Source organism: Colossoma macropomum, unplaced genomic scaffold, assembly GCF_904425465.1.
Source record: "Colossoma macropomum unplaced genomic scaffold, Colossoma_macropomum, whole genome shotgun sequence".
Classification (NCBI taxonomy): Eukaryota; Metazoa; Chordata; class Actinopteri; order Characiformes; family Serrasalmidae; genus Colossoma; species Colossoma macropomum.
In genome coordinates this window covers 17,961,667-17,980,715 of record NW_023494808.1, presented here as the reverse complement: position 1 = coordinate 17,980,715, position 19,049 = coordinate 17,961,667, and the positions used below count along the sequence as shown (strand labels likewise).

General features: G+C 37.8%; 1 protein-coding gene across 2 annotated transcripts in view; it reads left to right on the top strand.

Moving 5' to 3' along the window:
* LOC118798298 (fibroblast growth factor 14-like) overlaps positions 1 to 19,049 on the top strand; it is a 104,619-nt gene that overhangs the window by 68,089 nt on the left and 17,481 nt on the right. For both annotated transcript variants that reach the window (XM_036557719.1, XM_036557717.1), the window contains exons 2-3: positions 9,054 to 9,164; positions 11,272 to 11,375. In XM_036557719.1, coding sequence (XP_036413612.1) covers positions 9,054 to 9,164; positions 11,272 to 11,375 — 215 coding nt within the window. The remainder of the gene's footprint in view (positions 1 to 9,053; positions 9,165 to 11,271; positions 11,376 to 19,049) is intronic.

Genomic DNA, 19,049 nt, shown 5'->3' with positions numbered 1-19,049 from the left:
TTAGTGAAACACATTTGAAAACAGGCTTTATACATTCATTCACCTTATCTAATCTGCTGAACAATTGAAAATAAGGTAGAATAATTTTGATAAATATTTTTTTTCATCTGTTTGTTCAACTAGTTAAATTGCTTGTTTCCACATGAAGTACAATTTTAGTTTGAATATGAAAACTGCAATTTCTGAACTAAACTATATTTCATATTCATTTCCTAATGTAAAGCAACTGCTATCACCTCCAGAATTTGTTTCTGAAATTTGAATTTAATTAGTCTCTTCAATTACATCATAATGGAAGTATTTGAAAGATGAAAGACATTGTTTACAGTTGCAATTTAGACTTCAAGCAATCACTGATAAAAGGGCTTATCCATTCACTTGTTCCAATCTGTTAAACAATTAACACAACTTCAAATGGTTAATTTATTATTTTAAATTACAGCACTGAACTCATGTTTTCCATTCAAACAACAATTTGCTCTTCACGTTTCAAGGACATTTTGGTCTCATGAAGGTCACTGATGTCTGAATGCACAGTATGCTGGAACATGCTGAGGAGTTTCATTCACAAATATGTTTTAAATTCAAATGCTAAATTAATAGCTTTTTTCCTCTGATTTCAAGTGTCAAGTCACATTTCACATATTTTGACCCACATCGTCATGACTTCTTCATAGTGAACATCTGTATCTTATGCTTTGCTATGAACATAAAATGCATTTATGTATGAGAATATGTGAATCCTGAAGATGAATACATAGTCTTGCATATGAAAGTCATACCTTGTCAATCAGTGAAGGTTTCAGTGATTATATCTCTGATGTCACGTCTGTCTGTCTCCGTTCTGCTACCAGGATTTTAATCCAGTCTCTTATCTCCACTAGCGGCGTGGCAAAACCACACACACACACACACACACACACACTGAGAGCTGTTTAAAAAGTAGCCATTTTCCGCGTATGCTGTCTGACAGTGCACTTCTGTTTGAAATCTTGCCATTTCCTCTGGCAGCATTGGCGGTCGTCTGAAGGGCAGACAGCTTTTGGATTTGGGAGTGCTCGCTCGCTCGTTCGCTCTCTCTATCTCACTTAGGCAAAAGCCAGAAGAGTTAATGAGTTAAAAGTGGGTTTATACATGAAGAGAGCAGTTTTAGGAGGATCAAAGTGAGTAAAGCATTAATTGATATGCACTGCTAATTAAGTACGCTCTTAAAAACAAGGTACCAAAAAGGACTCCTCAGAGTGATGCTTTAGAAGAACCACTTGTCATTTTTTGAAGAACTCTTCTTTCATGAACGCTTTTTGTAAAAGACATGTCTAAAGAACCTTATTTATAGTTAAAAGAATGATGTAAAGGTTCTATACTGCTTAAAAACAGGCTGCCTTTGCAGCTTCATTTCAGTTTATGAATGATATGCTTTGAAACTCATTTACATGCTACAACAGACTTTCTTTTCGAGGAAAATGTTTCCAACGTATGAGTCCTTAAGAATGCGGTTCACTGAAATAACAGCTAAAGCATTATTTGTGTATCAGTCCAGTTCAATACAGTCCACTATTACTCAGGTTTTGCAGCGTGGCATCTCGTGTGCACAGCTGACGCCTCGAGACGAAATATTTCACGTCGAACACAGAATAATTACCAGCAAGACGAGAAACTAAGGTGTCCTTTCATTCCCACACCATCAGACTGTACCGTCCGGCAAAGATTTAATGTGTCTATGGCTGTTTGCTTTTCATCATCAGCCATTACATGCTATGAGACAGTGCTCTCGGCCAAATGGTCTCTGTTGTCCTAAACGACAGAGCGAATCACGCAGACTCAGGTGGGTGGAAGAGAACTGCAGAGACAAAGAGATTCCCCCGGAGAACTAAAAAACATCTCCATAGAAACAGACAGGATCTTTTGTAGGTGAGGGGAAAAAAGTCTCCTTTATAGAGGACAGGAAATGGGAATCCCTGATACGGTCTCCTTGGTAACGGTCTGGACGAGGGAAATCCTAGGAAGAACGTATCCATAGTAACAGATGGGGGGGGGCTGTATGTAAAGGGTTCGGGAATCTCTCCATAGCAACAGAGCCAATGTCTGACACTGGGATGGTTTAGGATTCCCCTGAATTCTGTGAGCAAGTAAGCTTTAGGGCAAACATCAAAGGGAAATGGGAATTTATCAGAGTTGTGCTCGCCTCCATATATCGTCTATAACATTGCTCTATCGTTATTCATTATGACTCACTGTATTGTCACTTAATGGAGCATTAAATGCTTAATTTATCTTCTCCGTAGTAAATACTGAATCCCTAGAATCTCTTCTACTGTACAACACATCTATTACAGAAACCAGATATTACAAGTAAATTCTTTGCTTAAAAGTATTGTTTGAGGAAAAACCTTTCATGTGGCAAAAGCTGAAAGAGTTAATGGTTTCAAACTGGGGTGATTAATGAAAAGAGTAGAAAGGTTTACCTAGAACACTACATACAAGCCTAGAAGTGTGGAAGCCCAATCGCACCAGGTAGAGGAGAAAAAGACATTGCTTATGCTTGTTCTTCTTTTTTGTTTCTGGCAGGTCAAAATATTGACGTAATATCTTGAAATAATGACTAATTCTATAGAAATATTGACTTATTTCCTAAAAATATTGACTTATTTTGTCAAAATAAAAACCTTTTAAGAACCTTTATTTTTAAGTCGTCAGAAAAAAAAGACAAATGACAAACGGCCCAACCAGCCACAAAAGGAAAATCTTTAATATTGAAGGTCCTTTAAATTTTAAAAAGGTTCTTCACACTTGCACCAGATCCACCCACTGAAACATTCTTTAGGGAAACAACAGTGGTTCTCTTCTGGCATCGCTCCAAAGAACACTTTTTGGCACCTTCATTTTCACAAGTGAATTCAGCCTGGTGAACTGAATAACAATGTGTGTCCAGAAATAAGTTCATTATAATTCAGTGTTCGTCAGTGCAGTATCTTTTAGTTCCTATCTGGTATTGAATTCTGAAGGGCATATCTCAGCATGTGGCAGGCAGTAGTGCATCTCTGTAGTGGAGGGAAGCAGAAGGAGAAGTTGTTCTATTATACACCAGTGAAGGGTGGAGGGGGGTAATGTTCCTGTACAGTCTGAAACTGGGTCACCGCGTCTCCAGTTTATGAGTGTTTGTGTGTGTGTGAGTACGGTATGTGTGTGTGTGTCAAAGTCAGGGAAACTCCTCCTTTGAAAAGAGGGATTCCCTCAACCATGTAATCCAGAGAGAAAATCAGCTTACTGAGGATGGCAAGAAGGTAAAAATCTCGCTATAACTTTGGGAAGAAATTAATTTAATCCTCCATTTGCTCAACTGTAACGGTGGAGTTACATTAGTGTTACATTGTGTGCCACTGTGAAAAACCCAAACATAGTCTTGGAGAAATATATTTCTCACACTACCAAACACGCCAAATCCACAAATATTGTACAATAGGATGGTAAAGTGAATGTGTCAGTGTCTGTGGGGATTTTCTGCCTGCTCTACCTTCTTATTTCGAACTTTGCCTCATGATATGTTTGCAAAAATGCCTGCCAAAATGCTACATCATTATATACAGAATGGATAGTTCCAGCTAAAGGTCTGCAAGGGATCATTTTTTTTAGTCCCACTCCTGTAAGATTTTATCCCACTACTGCGGAAAACCTGCACCACTTTTCCCGTTCCAGTCCATAACCTAAACGTTTTTGTCCCGCTCCTGCCTGCAGTCACATATAGCTGGTTTCCATCTGCCTTGGTTATGACTGAAAATGACTGCTGTAGGTCAGACTTGCCTTTAGTCAGCTTTATTGTAGTTTATTCACCTTTCTTGAGAGCACTTTCCAAAGCTGTGGCCCTCTGACTGTCTAAAGGCTCAGCCATTTCTGTAGCCTACAAGAAGGCAATTAGCATGTTCAGTAAAAACCTGTTGTTTAAACTGAGGGGCTGACAACCTTTCTTAATTACTAGGATAAAAGATAGCAGGCTAAACAAGCTAAAAGATAACAGATTAACTGCTTGTAAGGTGCTAGTGGAAATTACTGGAAACTGCTTGTAAGGTGAAAGTTTCTGTATCAAACACTGCTACTAAATTTCATTATAATATCACAGATTTAAAAAATTAAATACAGTGATGGCCAACTGTAGTCTACTCTAAACAAACTCCATTTCTTGCTGGAGGAATTGTTTATAGTAATTCTTATTAATTGTAATTGAAATGATTTATTGAAAATGTGTGTATTTTACCATATTTTATCATTGTATAAAAGCAACAAGCCACTTGAGGTCATGGGTTACAGTGACTTTACCACAGCTAAGGTGTAAGAACGCCCCTAACCTGTGATAAAATCATTTACTTATTAAATTATATTAACAACTTAATTTGCAGTAATATTAAAATCTCATAACTCATAACAGTATTTTTTTCCAATTTTTCAATATCTTTTGAAAAAGGATTCTGCCCTTTATACTGTATGAACGTTTGAAGAGGAATGAACACACAAAAATGTCCCAAAATGACTTTGAATAAAGTCTTGTTACACTGTCAGTCCACCCTCCTAATCTTAGTAATATGGTCAGTAATATGAAGCACTGTGCTGTTTTATACTAGTGCTATTGCCTTACATATATTTTGGTCTTTCTTCAAGCATGTGTACCATTAACCTGTCCTTGAAACGTGGCGCTGTGTGCTTTGCCTTTCTGTGTAGCTATTCAATACTGGGAATAATTAATATCATTTTCTACTCTGTAGTTGATCTTGGGGGCTTTATAGGAAATCACTGGTTCCATTTGTAGTGGTAGAGCAGCTAATGCACATTTAAGTAGCTTTACTTTAAGGGGTAGGAAAACTGTAGCTGTGTTCTAAATAGCCCCCTAATCACTATTCCCTATGTTAGAAATTCAGGAGCATTGTATGGAACACTATTATAGGGAGAATTTGTGTCTCAGGTAACCTGTTTCATACAGTAACATTATATGGGCTTGCTCATCACTCTCTTGCATTGTGGCTAGTCTGTGTCCACCAGAGGGAAGCCCTCAGGGCTTTCTAGGCCTTCAGAGAAGGCCTAAGATTTCTAGGAACTACAAAATACATGTCTGTAATTTTTTGGTTCATTTTTATTCAGTAGATCATGATTTTCTTAAACCCTACAAGTATTACAGAACTGCTCTTGCTTCATTATTAAGTACTGGATGGAAACAAAAAGGTTGAATTCTTCAAATGTTGAGTGAAAAATTGGCCAATCAGGAATCGCTTTTCTCTGTCATATCTTGGTAGGTGTAGCTAAGCAACCTGGCCTATTAGTTAGGAATTCAAGAGCTGAAGAGAAGTACAAATGCATTAGATGAATCATCAACATAATTACAATGTGACAGAGGAATCAACAAATCATGATTTGATTTCCAATAGGCAGGTCCAGTTTTGTAAAAAAAAAAAAAATACTCTAGGCCTTCTAGAAGTTCTAGATATGCCACTGATTGTGAAGGTGAGCAGCAGCCTAATCAATGGATAATCACTGTGAAACTGTTTCAAGTGAAACATGTAGTGTTTTTAAATGTAAGCTACACTTGTCTGTGTTTACTTTATAACTGCCAAAATGTGTTCATTTTGCAATGGTGCAAACCGCAATTAGCTTACTGCTAAGAAACAACTAGATTCCCATAGGAACGCGAGCAGAAATTAGTATCATTGTAAAAATGCTTTGGCCGAATTTTGACAGTCATAGCTTGGATTGAAGGCTTAGCTCTAATAGTCACAGTTTGCTACTGGTGTCCACTTGAGTGTTGTTTATAAATTAACTATTGCAGTGCATTGTGTCAATGTAAGAGTGCTCTAGATGTTCCCTGCTATGTTTTTTGAAAGACCCCACTACAAGATTATTCAAAATATGACGCTGCACTGTGGGAGTTCCAGGTCTACCTGGATTACATTGTTTGTGCAATACTTGTTCTGGTGTATCAACAACATTACAAAATGACAAATCAGTGCATATATGGGGCTCCTGAATCATAGCATTGAAAGATCATTAGATTGAGCCCTGGCAATGCCACAGCCATCCAACCCATTTCTCAGAAAAGGTGCTTAAAAGAAAATGCAAACTGATCAGTGTTTCCATCAACTACTGTTTTGCGCAGTTTCTTGAAGATATGCTATAGATGAGTCATGTTCACCCTGCGTGGCATATACAATGGGGGGATTTGAACCATTATTAGCTTTTGGTAGAACAATTTTGACAGCCCCTTGTCAGTGGTACATATGTGTAGCCTTAAAAGTTCAGAGATGCTGTGGTGAAGCTGTTGGCTTTTGCATCCTGGTTTTTATGCCCATTTTCAAAATTTGCATATGAGAGTTTGATGGAAAATACTTATAAGAGAACATAATTGGCCTTGCTCTCTCTGGTTCTCCCTCTTCCTCCATCACTCAGCGCAATGCAAGTCAACGTGGGTGTTTGATAACTGACATAACAGAATTGGCAGTTAGTGTTCTAGCCAAGCCTGTTCAGCTGTTCAATGAAGTTGTGTTTGCAATACTTTGAAAAGATGCAGTGGCTTAAAGGAAGCACATGCTAGCCTGCAACCTCCCTGTTTCGTAGCATTGTGTGATGGAGGACACCTAGCTAGCAGGTGGGACGGGCTATGAGTAGACTGGGGAGAAAATAGCACAATTTATGGTCCACTATTTTGGGCAAAGGGTGTAGTTTCAGACTTTCCAGAGCTGTTTACTTCTAATTCCCAGTGCACATACCCTGTTTCGATCTGCATTATGGTTCAGTGGTGGCTTTCCTTTCTTACGTTTCATCTTTTGCTTTATTCCTGCAGTTTCCTTAGCATCTTCACACACACACACACACGCAAACCCCTAGGGCCCTCCTGTCTTCCCCTTCACATGGATGACCACACGCTCCAGGATCAAAAGCCAGGAAATTGGAAAACAAAAGTTGCCCGCTGTCTCGCTGTTTTAACAGCAGAGGACGGCCCATTCTGTCTGAAGCCGGAATGGCGGAGGAGACATCACTCATCAGATACACAGCGGATCACAGTGAATGACGAGCAGGAGCCAGCTGACATTTTTAGGCAATTCCGAGATGAAAAGAGGCTGTGGAGCAAGCTCCGGTCTGCCACTGTTCTTTTGTTGTACCGTGACCGGATATTATTGCCATTGCTTTTTTTTTACTTTTTTTAATTTCCTTTCGGTGGAGTCTAATTTAGTTGGTGCCGAGAGAGGTCATTCTCTTCATCAATTCTTAATTCTTAAGTAGATCATCCTGAGAGTGGACCACACCTTCACGGAAATGTGATTTCTGATACTGAGTTTAGGTTAAAGATGTTGACAGCTATTGACTGAGCACAGTCTGGTACAAGAAAGCTTGTTTGGCTTCAGATGATTATGGTGTATCGTTACCTCCTGCAGTCTATAGGACAAATCAGCATTACGTCACAACAGTAAGAACTTACTTCTAGGTGGATAACGCAGGTAGCACTGATCTGGTACAGCAGGATTTGCTGTAAACATAAGATTTATGTACCCAATATATTGGAAAAACAAAGGGTTTAAAAAAATTGATCTTGCCGAGTCAATAACTTCATGAATTTATGAGGTTAATTTTTGTCATATAATCTTGCACCAGCTAGATTTAATTGCAGGGTGTAACAAAGACGCATCAGCCTTATAAAGGGTGTTTTCCCACAGCACACTGAATTACAATAATTGACCCAAACATGAACAAACTGAGCTTAAAGCTCAAGTTCTAATCCTAGTTCATTTCCCACCTGCTTAAGAGATCATTTATAATAACCACAATTTATATTAACCACAATCGATTTAATGGTTAAACATACACGTTGTAATGTTGTGATGTGATGTTATACTGTGAATGATGACGAACACTCTAGAACAGTGTGAATGATGAAGAACACTCTAGAACAGTGTGAAAGATGAAGAGCACTCTAGAACAGTGTGAGTGATGAAGAACATTTTAGAATAGTGTGAAAGGGGAGAATATTCTACAACAATGGGAATGGAAAGAACATTCTGGAACAATGTGGAACACTACAGCAGTATAAACATTCTAGAACAGTGTGAATGTGGGAGAATACTGAAAACATTCTACAGCAGTAAGAATAGGGGAGAACATTCTAGAACAGTGCAAATGTGGGAGAACACTGACGAACAGTGTGAATTGGGAGTTTAGAACAAACCAAAAGGGAAAAAACATTCTAGAGCAGTAAGAATAGGGGAGAACATTTTAGAACAGACTGGATGGTCAAAAACATTCTAGAGCAGTGTGAATAGGGGAGAACATCGTACAACAGTGAATGAGGGAGAACTGTCTCATACAGTTTGAATGTGGGAAAACACTTGTGAATGCAGGAGAACATTCTAGAACAGACTGAATGGTGGAAAACTTTCTGGAACAGTGTGAATGTGGGAGAACACTGAAGAACAGTGTGAATTGGGAGATTATTTTAGAACAGACAGGATGGTCAAAAACATTCTAGAGCAGTGTGAATCAGGGAGAACATTCTAGAACAGTAGTACAGTGTTTGGCCACACATTGTATAATTCCATGGAGATGGCAGATTGCTCTTTTCCTTATGACTTATGAAGTGCACTTTAACAGGTGATAGGTTAACAAAGGAACCTTAACCTAAACCATCACCCTGTCCACCACCTTTGGCCCAACCTGCATGTTTTTCCACTGTTCTTTCGTGTTACCTGAGGCTCCTGTCGTCCCCGAACAAGATGAAATATCAAAGTGTACTGGCCGTGGTACCAGTTGTTCCTATGAGCACCACACAGTTTGCCTTGAGGGCAATATTGCCTCCCTCTTATTGAAGTGCAGTTAAGATAAATTGATAATAAATACTGCAATACATGATATACGACGGCCTGTTCAGTGAAATGCCCACAGGAGACCTGTACTGTGACATGACTCTACATCTTCAGACGTCCGACTGATATTGTGTGATATTCGGGGGTACGCATTTATCATTTCTCTGTCTCTCTTATTCCCCCCTCTCTTTTTCTCTCTTTCTCTGCACATCTCAGATCCCCAGCTCAAGGGCATTGTGACCAGGTTATATTGCAGGCAGGGATACTACTTGCAGATGAGCCCAGATGGATGTTTGGACGGGACCAAAGATGACAGCACTAATTCCTGTGAGTTCACAAATGTTTCTACTACATTTTTGCTCTCAGTACAAATACAGTGTCAGTGTTTCAGATAAATGCACGGTTCATTTCGATGTGGGTCGGCTCTGGTTTTCCTGAGAAAAAAACTCATCTACACTGCAAAAGTCAAGACCAGCCTTCGGTTTATTTAATTTCCACTCAAAACAGCCATTAAATACAAGTTATTAATTTTTCAGAGTGAGAAAAAATTGCTTTCATTATTTCAAAGAAATCTGCTGGGATATTTTTTTGCACACTTCTAGATTTCAGTCTTAGGAGTTGGTTGCATTTTTTGCTTCTCACAATCCAAGTAACCCCAAATGCAAATTTTAGACTCATCAGTCCATAAATTCTTCCTAATCTCACATCTCAGATGTCCAGTTTCAGTGTTCTAGTGCAAATTTTCTTGAATACAATCTTTGTAATATTTGCATGAATTTCAGAATTTCTTAGTATTTAGTATTTCTTTTGCTTTAATGACAACATGCACTCCAAGTTTGGGCAAAAGCCTCTGATGAGTAGATCAAATCCATCTGAGAATCAGTGTGTTCCAAAGAAACAAGACTAAATAATAATAATAAGAAGAAGAAGAATTATAATAATAATAATAATCATAATATATTTTGCACAAAGGCCCACATGGTCAATGTCACAAATGTGCTTACATTTGAACAGCATCCTAGAAATATTGCACAACATTGATTATTTCTTCTTCATCTTGTCATAACTTTGATTTTTTTTATTATTATTTTCAAAGCTGTAAAAGTTTCTGTGTTTATTTCCTTGTTAAAATAAAAAAAATCCCAGATATTCAGTGTGGTCTCAGACTTTTGGACCCAACTTTACATTGAAATATTGGACTCTACTTTTCACTCAAGTTGTTAGAGTACATTCTTAAAAATGGTTCTTCAAGGGTTCTTTAGTAAAGACAGTGGTTCTATGTTAAACCATGAACACTCAAAAAACGATTTGCATGCTTAAATGGTTTAATACAATGTTGCAGTGAAATGGTTCTTCAGATTCACAGAGAAAGAACCCTTGAAAAACCATCTTGTTTAAGAGTATAGAAGCATTCTCGTGGTCTCAGACTTGTGGACCCCACTGTGCTTACTGAATATTTCACATTTGTATGAAAAGACAGAAGGTGTCTAAAATATAAAGGCAGCCCCAGCCTACATGTCTAAATGTCTGTTATGGACGCTCACTTACTCTTCGCTGCTTTGGAGGAGTCCCCACAGTCCATTTAAACTCACAGATGCACTTCTAGAGCCGGGTTAGATAAAAACACCTGTTTCTCTCGCTGAAGTGTCCTCATTCAACTCCTTCAACCTGGAGGGACCCTGAAAGACATGGTTTCATAACTCTGTAGCCTCGACTGTCTACGGCATCTTAGCTGTCAGAGGCTTTAAAAAAGAGGCTTTTCAGCCATGTGAGCAGTAGATGTTCTTCTTTTATTAATATGGGTAGTTTTTAAAAGAATAGTCTTATCAGAATTGCTAATGCTGCAAGTGACTGAAAGTGAATAGCCACCAATTAGCACGTTGCAAATAAAATTGTAGTAATTAGTGAAATAATCCCATTCACTGTTGGCATATTTGGTTGAGTTACTCCTTTAATAATATGGGACGTTGCTTTTGCAATTGTGCTTGGGCCATATTTGTGGACTATGTAGTATATTGATTTAACGTATGCAAAATTACACTTTATTTACTGAAATTAATGTATTGGGGGGAAAAAATAAAACAAAGAAAAAAAGAGCACATTTTAAATTTTATGTTTAATTTTTTTTTCTCCAAAAAGCTCAGTACTCAAATTTGCATAAAAATGCCATATTTAAGTTTGTTCTTTGTAGTTAATATATTTTCACTTAGAAAATCAACAAAACATGTAATTTTACTGGGAGTGTTTAAACCTTTGTATAGGACTGTATAGAATAGATTGACCATACAGTATGCATTGATATTACATTTAATCTATGCTTGACTCATATTAAATACCACTGAACTACAGATCACTGCAGTAAACAGAAATAGAAAGAATGTAGAACATGGCACTAAAAAGCATAGTTCACATTTCGTCTAACTGTCTTCTCCAGCATTGTTCAACCTCATCCCAGTGGGCCTTCGAGTCGTCGCCATCCAGTCAGTGAAGACGGGGTTATACATCGCCATGAACGGAGAGGGACATCTGTACACATCGGTGCGTGAGGCAGCCTCTTTTCCTTCTTGCTCATTTTCTTGTGCTGTGATTTATAATGCAGGCAGATGCTGAGGTTCAGTTTTGCTGTAGATTGCTTTCTTTTTTTCAGCTACTGTTTCCACTTTAGAAGCTCAAGTATATTCTTAATCCCTGTTGCACATCACATATCATTTCTACCAAAATCTCCTTTTATTTTTAATTTTTAAACATTTTTTATGACACTGTTCGAAAACATCACCTGTTCTTTAGATTTAATGATGAACGCTGCAATAGAAATAGTTAGAAATGACTAAAATTCCATTATATTAATGTGCATTACACTACATTATACATTACATAGCACATTGTACATTATACACTAATTACATTCAATTTCATTAATGTATATTGAGAACTTTGTTTTCTGCTTGATTCCATTTCACAGATATAAGGTTTTATAATGACAGCAAACACATGATTTCTAGTAATATTTTCAATAAACTCCAAAACTGATACAGAATATTTTGAAATATACTTTCAATTTGTTCTGTTTTGAACACAAGAAGTCAGAAGGGAATATGAGACCAGACTCACTTCCTCTTGCCTATTTGAGAAGACTCCTCATAGTCTGGTGACATAAAACGCTTTCATTTCCAGCCAAATGATCATTCAGTAGAAGTTACTCATTTTTCAGAGTCTGGGCAAAAGCAGAAGACATATTTAACAGAAAATTACACAGAAGCTTCAACAACTGAATTCAGTAGTATTTTTTAGTATTAAGTGTGCCATTAATTTATTACAGCTCCCATTCTTTTATGGAGTTTTGCTTTCAGTTTTTCAAAGAAATCTGCAGGGATATTTTTCCACACCTCCAAAGTTCAGTCTTAGAAGTAGGTTGCACGCCTCTTGTGATTAATCACAAAAACATTTTGAGGCCTGGACTCTGGAGTGGTCAGTCAATTGTTCTGAGAACACCAGCAGCTTCTTGGCACAACTTCTTAACAGCTACACATCCTTTCAGACTCACAGTGCTGAGTTGTCTTCTCACAGTGGAAGGATGGACAGAAACACCTGTGGATTTTTTCAGATCTGAATCAAGAGTGGAGCTTGATTTTCTCCTCTCTCTCAAAGATGAAAGCTTTAAATACTGTTTATCTGATGGGTGACAGGTTTGGTGGTCTACCGGGTCTTGCATGGTTGTTAGGAGTCCCATTTGTCCTGTATTTTATAATAATTTTTTGAACTCCAGTTTCAGAAACTCATGTTTTTTCCACTTAATTTGGCTGTCTCTTTCCCCTTATGCAAGTCAGTTATCTTAGTGAATTACTCCACTGTACCTGAGGAGTACACTCTTAAAAATGTACAGTAGGAAGACAAAATGTCATTTGTTAGTTGCTGAAAATTATTAACCAACTGACAGCATCAGAGATATTCTTTGATGAATGTTTTTAATGAATCAAGGCATTCATAGGACCTGACAAGCCTTATTACTTCTGTTTCACTATATTATTCAAATGTCACAATGTAATTACATGTTTAGTAAGAAGAATTAACTGTGCGTTAGATGAATGACATTTACATTTGATGAACACTGTGTATTAACAGGCTTGAGTTCACACTCTTTCCATTTGTTTTTTGTTGTCAGAAATGACAAATATATGGCAAAAATGTAAAGAAAAACATACACATAATAAGAAATAATTAATACTGAATTACACATACTTTTGTTATTGCCACTGAGAAAACTGTGACTAAGAGTTAACGCTGTCAAATCAAGGGACCATAAATGTGATCGTAATGTAGCGTGAGCCATATTGCAGTTGCAATAAGTAGCAATAGAATCGCAATATGATTTTTTTCTTACAGTGCAGCTGTGATATATTTTATGTGAATATGTCTTTGTTCCTTTTGTCATGGAAACATAATATCATGAATAATGTCTCCATTCAATGCACGCCACGTTGGGTGGAAGCGGATCACAGTAAGCAGAAGATGCAGGCGGCTGAAGCAGCAGACATGCGATCTAGCACGCACGCACGTCGGCACACGCCCACGCGCTCACTCAGGGAGACATCTGCGTGTATCTGACCAGATGTTATCTGTCGGTGAATGGAAGAGAATGGTGCCTCCTTTGACCGTTCTTTGACATCAGTGCATTTGCAAGCAATCTCCCTTTCTCATCTACAAATGACGTTACTTGCTGTCCACAATTTCAGCAAGACAAGCCTCCATCATGGTTATGTCCAGATGAACTATAGAGCTCTAGAAGGATTAGCTCATAGATGCAGAAGCAAAGATTTGTGGATCTTTTGATCTAAATGCATTTGTGCCATAGATATTAGAGGAATTTATTCAAAGAGGATTAGTGCTTAATCTATACAGTTTGATCATTGACTCATGGGTGCAGATGGAGCAGTGATCATATACTATACAAATCAGTAGTGGATAAACGGATGGATGTATGGATAGATGAACAGATGGGTGGATGGATGGATGGATGGATGGATTCCTGATCATCTGTGGCTGTGATTGCTTCACATACACATGCTGTTATTCAAAAATATGCATTGGTTCTTATATACAGGCATATACATATGTTTTCCATACCAATTGTTATACATACATATATATACATATACATATGTGTGTGTGTGTGTGTGTGTGTGTGTGTGTGCGTGTGTATATATATATGTATGTTTGTATATATAAACCAGGGGGTCTTCAAGGGTTCAAAGGGAAACACACAGAATTTCAGTATTTAAATGGTGCTTTGGATGGTTAAATGATTTTTCTCCATGATGGAAAACCCGCTGTATATGGTTCTGTAAAGAATCTTTAGAAAATGGTTCTACATAGCACCTAAAAGTGTTCTGCTGTTGTTACAAGCTTGACATTGTAACAATAGAAGAACGCTTTCTGGTGCTACACAGAACCATTCTCCATTAATCTGAAGAACCATTTTACCATGCAACAAGCCATTTAAGCACGAAATGGTTCCATATAGAACACAAGGTTCTAAATAGAAGCATTCACTTTACTTAAGAACCTGTGAAGAACCATTTTTTTCTAAGAGAGTAAAAAGACTTCTGGTTCCCTAATGAACCACCTAAAGAACCAACCAACTTAATAGCCTTTAAAGACCCACATAATGTAAAGGTTCTGTGCTAGTTTGTTTCCCCCAGAACCAAGCCAAGAACCATTTGAGAGCCTTTATTTTTAAGAGCATGCATCATTCTCTGCTGTGCCCATCAGTTGTTCCCATTAGTTTCATTTAAATACTCGTGATATACATCAATGTATACCTAATTACTGGGCTCATTATGTTGCAGTTTCATGCCCTCCCTTCGAACCAATTAAATCCAAGCGAAATTATCTCAGAACACGAGCTATCATTGTGGGATAAGAGCGCGCGGCGCTCATAAGAATTTCCGTTCCATTCTCCTCTCGATAAAAAAGGCAACAAAGGAGGGAGAGTGGATAAGAGAAAGTCCTGAGGAAGAAAAGCTGTGGAATCCCATTAAATTCTCCCCTGTTTGCACCAAAACCTTTTCCTTCTGTCTCCAAGGAAGCTTCGTGGCAGCGTGTGAGTGCCAGCGACCTGACAAGAATATAAATTATTCCAGTCCCTGACAGAACGGGCCCATCCCAGAGAGTTCAAACCGTTTACCCCTTTTTTCGTGCCCAAAATGTGCGTTCTCCTCTCCACGTTCGGGCTTTGAAAGAAAGGAGTGGCTTGCTTTTTTCGGCTAGAATATTTGTTCGTGGTCGCTTTGAGGGCAACGCATGGCTTATTTTTCCTCGTTTTTTTTCCCGAGACCGTGTTAAGCTCCTGCTGAATAATTGAAAGGGAAACTCCTTCACACATGCCGAGGCAACCCCTTTGATGGTGGTGAGAAAACCACCGGTCTATCATGAAGAAAGCGCTAACCTTTTGTCCTCTGCATGCTGCAGAAGAGTTGCCTCGACACCTTTTCAAAACAGAGTCCCTCTCCAGCCTATTCGGATATGGTTAAGCTTGTTTAAATATCAATCTGGATGATTTGTGAGCCAGAAAAAAAAGCAGCACCCCCTCCAGATGCTGTATTACAGTGATGTAATGACATTAAGGAGATAGTGATGTCCAGGCTCCCTGTCTCTTTCAGGAAGGTGTCTTTTTTTCATGGCCGCACAGTCTTTTTCTCATTATGGAGAGACTCTGTTCTTGTGCCAGCTTGGCCTAGAATAGCTTTCTATGTACTGTGTGTAAATGGAGTCAGTTAAGGACACGCAGTGAAAGGTGCATTCTAAAATCTTTGCTCTGGATCTAAAGAGAAATATTCATTGAGTATTTGAATATGATTCTCCCCAGAATATGTGCGCAGTATACCGTGGTCTGCAAATTTTTGGGGGGCTAAAAAATGTTTTAAAACTGTACAACTGTACAAGCTGGCACAAGAATGAAAAAACATGTCCTCTTTGTTCCTACACCCCATGGTGCTTTAACTGCCTTACAAACAGGTCTTCTGCATAGGATATACAGACAATGCATTAAATGCTTGTGATATCCTGCCATAATAGAAATGTGGCAATAATTAAAAAAATAATTAAGTTTTATTGTTAGGATGCCGTTTGAGTGCTTGGGTGCTGATGTTTTCATCGATCTTTACTGCACTGCATATTTTGTGAAAAAGTCATCTTAAATGTAGTCTAAATATCTAGTATTTCTTATGTTGAGGTGGTTGTAGACATATGTTGTTATTTAACTTAGTTCCAGATGTTTTATTAAGTAAAAGTATCTTGGTATATTGGCAGATAATCATGCTTGTTTCAAGCATATTTCTAAAAATGAGTAAAATTATCTGCCAATATAGTCAGATTTTTTTACTGTAATTACTTCAAACAAGTTTAAAAGTCTACAAATAAGTTTAATAATCTTATTATAAGCTTACAACCAACTCAAAATAAGAAATATTACACATATCAACTAGACATAAGATGATTTCACATGATACGTTTTTTTGCTGTGTGTTAACAGAACCTGCGTGAGAGAAATGCTTTAGTCAGAGGGTCCTATTTTTAGCCAACACCAAGTATTCACCCTAATAAAGTCATTTCATTTCAACTTTCTAATTGTGTTTACACTGAAAGTCAGATACAGGCACAAAACCATAAAGCAGTTCCTTTACATAGCAATGTCTAGAGTTAACCTGTGCTTTTAATGCACCTTGTATGTTCTCCATGGTATGTTAGTGAAGCTAGCAACATTAGCTTGGCGCTATTTTGGATTTTGATGTCAGTTCTAGTTTAAATACAGACATTTTAAGCTCATGTCAGTCTTACAAATACCATTCTTTTATTAATATGTCTCAATTTTTCAGTAATTCATTCTTTAAAGGCTTAAACTTTTAAGTTTGTGTTTTATTATTGTAGCGTTAGCCTGTTAGCTTCCTGTTGGCCTGCTCATCCTGCTCTAGTGAGGGCAGAAATATACAGTTACAAAGAGAATGTAAAGTATAAACCCCTTAAAGAGGGTCTATTGGCAGCAACCGGTGATGATCAACTGGTAGTTCGTCATCTGACTGCATCCTCTACAGTGGTGCCACAGTAGTCTCGAGAGCAAGATTCTCCGGTTTAAAGATTGGAGAACCCCCTGCTGATGATGTATCTTGAAGGTGTAAGGAACTGTTGAAGAGCTGTAACTGCTTTGGAGTGGCTACATTAGGCCAGGCTGTTGCCATTGTTTAATGCAGGAAGATGTCAAATAACTAATATTATTGCTAGGAAGCCAAATATCACATCTGTAGTTATTAGCCTCCCCACTGGTCAGGATTTCTTTAATGCTGTTGAAGAGATTCCTAAAAGTGGTATAACATTTTCATAATGCATACGACATAACTGAACAAAAACACAAAAAGGATACAATATGGGGGATTCTGTGAAGCCGATGAGGCTAAAGGGTGCAAGTCTATGGCAGAATACTGCTACTAAAATGACAAATTGCATATTAAATGCTAGTTTGTGCCAGTTCATTTAGTTCATTTAAATTCTTAAAGGTAATTTTGGACCATTACTATTGATCCAGTTGATTTAAATGGATTTTTCACACAATGTTTAGGGCAGCTGGCTTTTAAAGGAATAAAAAAAAAAATTGATATGACTTGGATGATATTAATTGGAGTGCATGTCTGCTTTTTGTCTTTCTCAGTAAGTTGAGAACTTGTTAATGATTTGCTTGCAAATGCTCTCCATTTAACTTGGCGTAGAAATAGCTCATGTCAGGTCTGCACAACACCATCATATCAAGTTTTTCTTCTGCTCTTCTATATGTGTTACTATGGAGCGCGTATTCTCATCTTATACTGCAAATGCAAATGGGGTAGAGTGCTTTTTCCCTGTTGTGAGAACCGCTTTTAGGCAGACTCTTCCTCTAACACCCAGTCGTTGTTGTACTCAACAGATGGCAGGGTGTGAAATGATTCTCTATGTGTTAATTACAAGCCTGCTCAGTTGTAAAAATGACACTCGCCTATCGATAGTATAGTGAAGGCACTGCATATTATATATCTGGAAAGAACATGACCCGCATGGGAGATGAAATTTCAAAGAATTTTTGCATGAAATTTACTGAGAGGCACTCCTTTAGGAACAAGGTGAGATCACGCTAGGGTCACAGCCAGCCGTGTGATTCTAGGGGAGAAGACGCTGAGATGTGAATTTTGAAGGAAAGGGTGTAAGTGCTTTGGTTACGGAAGCCCCTCAGTGCAAAATAAACTAACAAACCAAAAAACAAAACACCAAGTAGTACATTCAGAAACCACTACACACTTTAAATCCACATAAGTTCGAAGAACTCAAAATAATTAAGTCAGTCAGTTGCCTCAAAAATTTGTTGAACATACAGGTTTAGTGTTAATTAAACATTGCATAGTAATCAAATTAATGAGAAACGTGACATTTTTAATTGATGCATTATTTCTTCAGTGTAATTATGTCAATATGTTAAACCTTCAATGTAATTACAACTCAAAATTACATGAATGATTATTCACATATTTTGACTGCCTTAAATAAGTAGCACTAATTTAAAAGATACGAGTTATGAATGGACATACAATGAAAACAGTAGTGATGTATACTTCACCTTTTTTTTTGAGGGAAGTGAGTAAATGAAGACAAATGAGGTGAGGAGCTCTTATGATGCTTTATATAAAAATGACAGGACCCCTCTCCTGGATTTCCTTGGAACATTCTGGCTCGGCCCCCTCATTATCAACAACACCTGTTGTTTGTTGTGCTAGTTTGGCTTTGGCTTTGGTTTTGTTCTTGGCGGTTCTTGTAATTGTCAGTGTTTCTCAGTGCTTTGCAAGTGTGCCTCATTAGTTCTTCTGATTTTTGTTTCTTGATGATCAGTTCATAGATTTGTGTGCGTTTTGTCCATCTTATGATCCCTGCCTCTCAGTCAAACTACTTATCAACATCTGACAAATTCATTTTTAAGTAACAAACACAATGCAGTTTTTGTTAATGAGTTCATTCAAAGGTGAAGTAACCTTTTGTTGAAAATTGAGTGCTAGAAAAAATTCCAGTGCTGCTAAATGAAGACTGGAACTGGAAGTTTATTTGTGAGCTGAGCCAGCCAATCTATCAAAATGCCAAACACAGCTCACAACAGCTCTACATGTACATCAGTACCACAGAAAACTTAAGAACAATTAT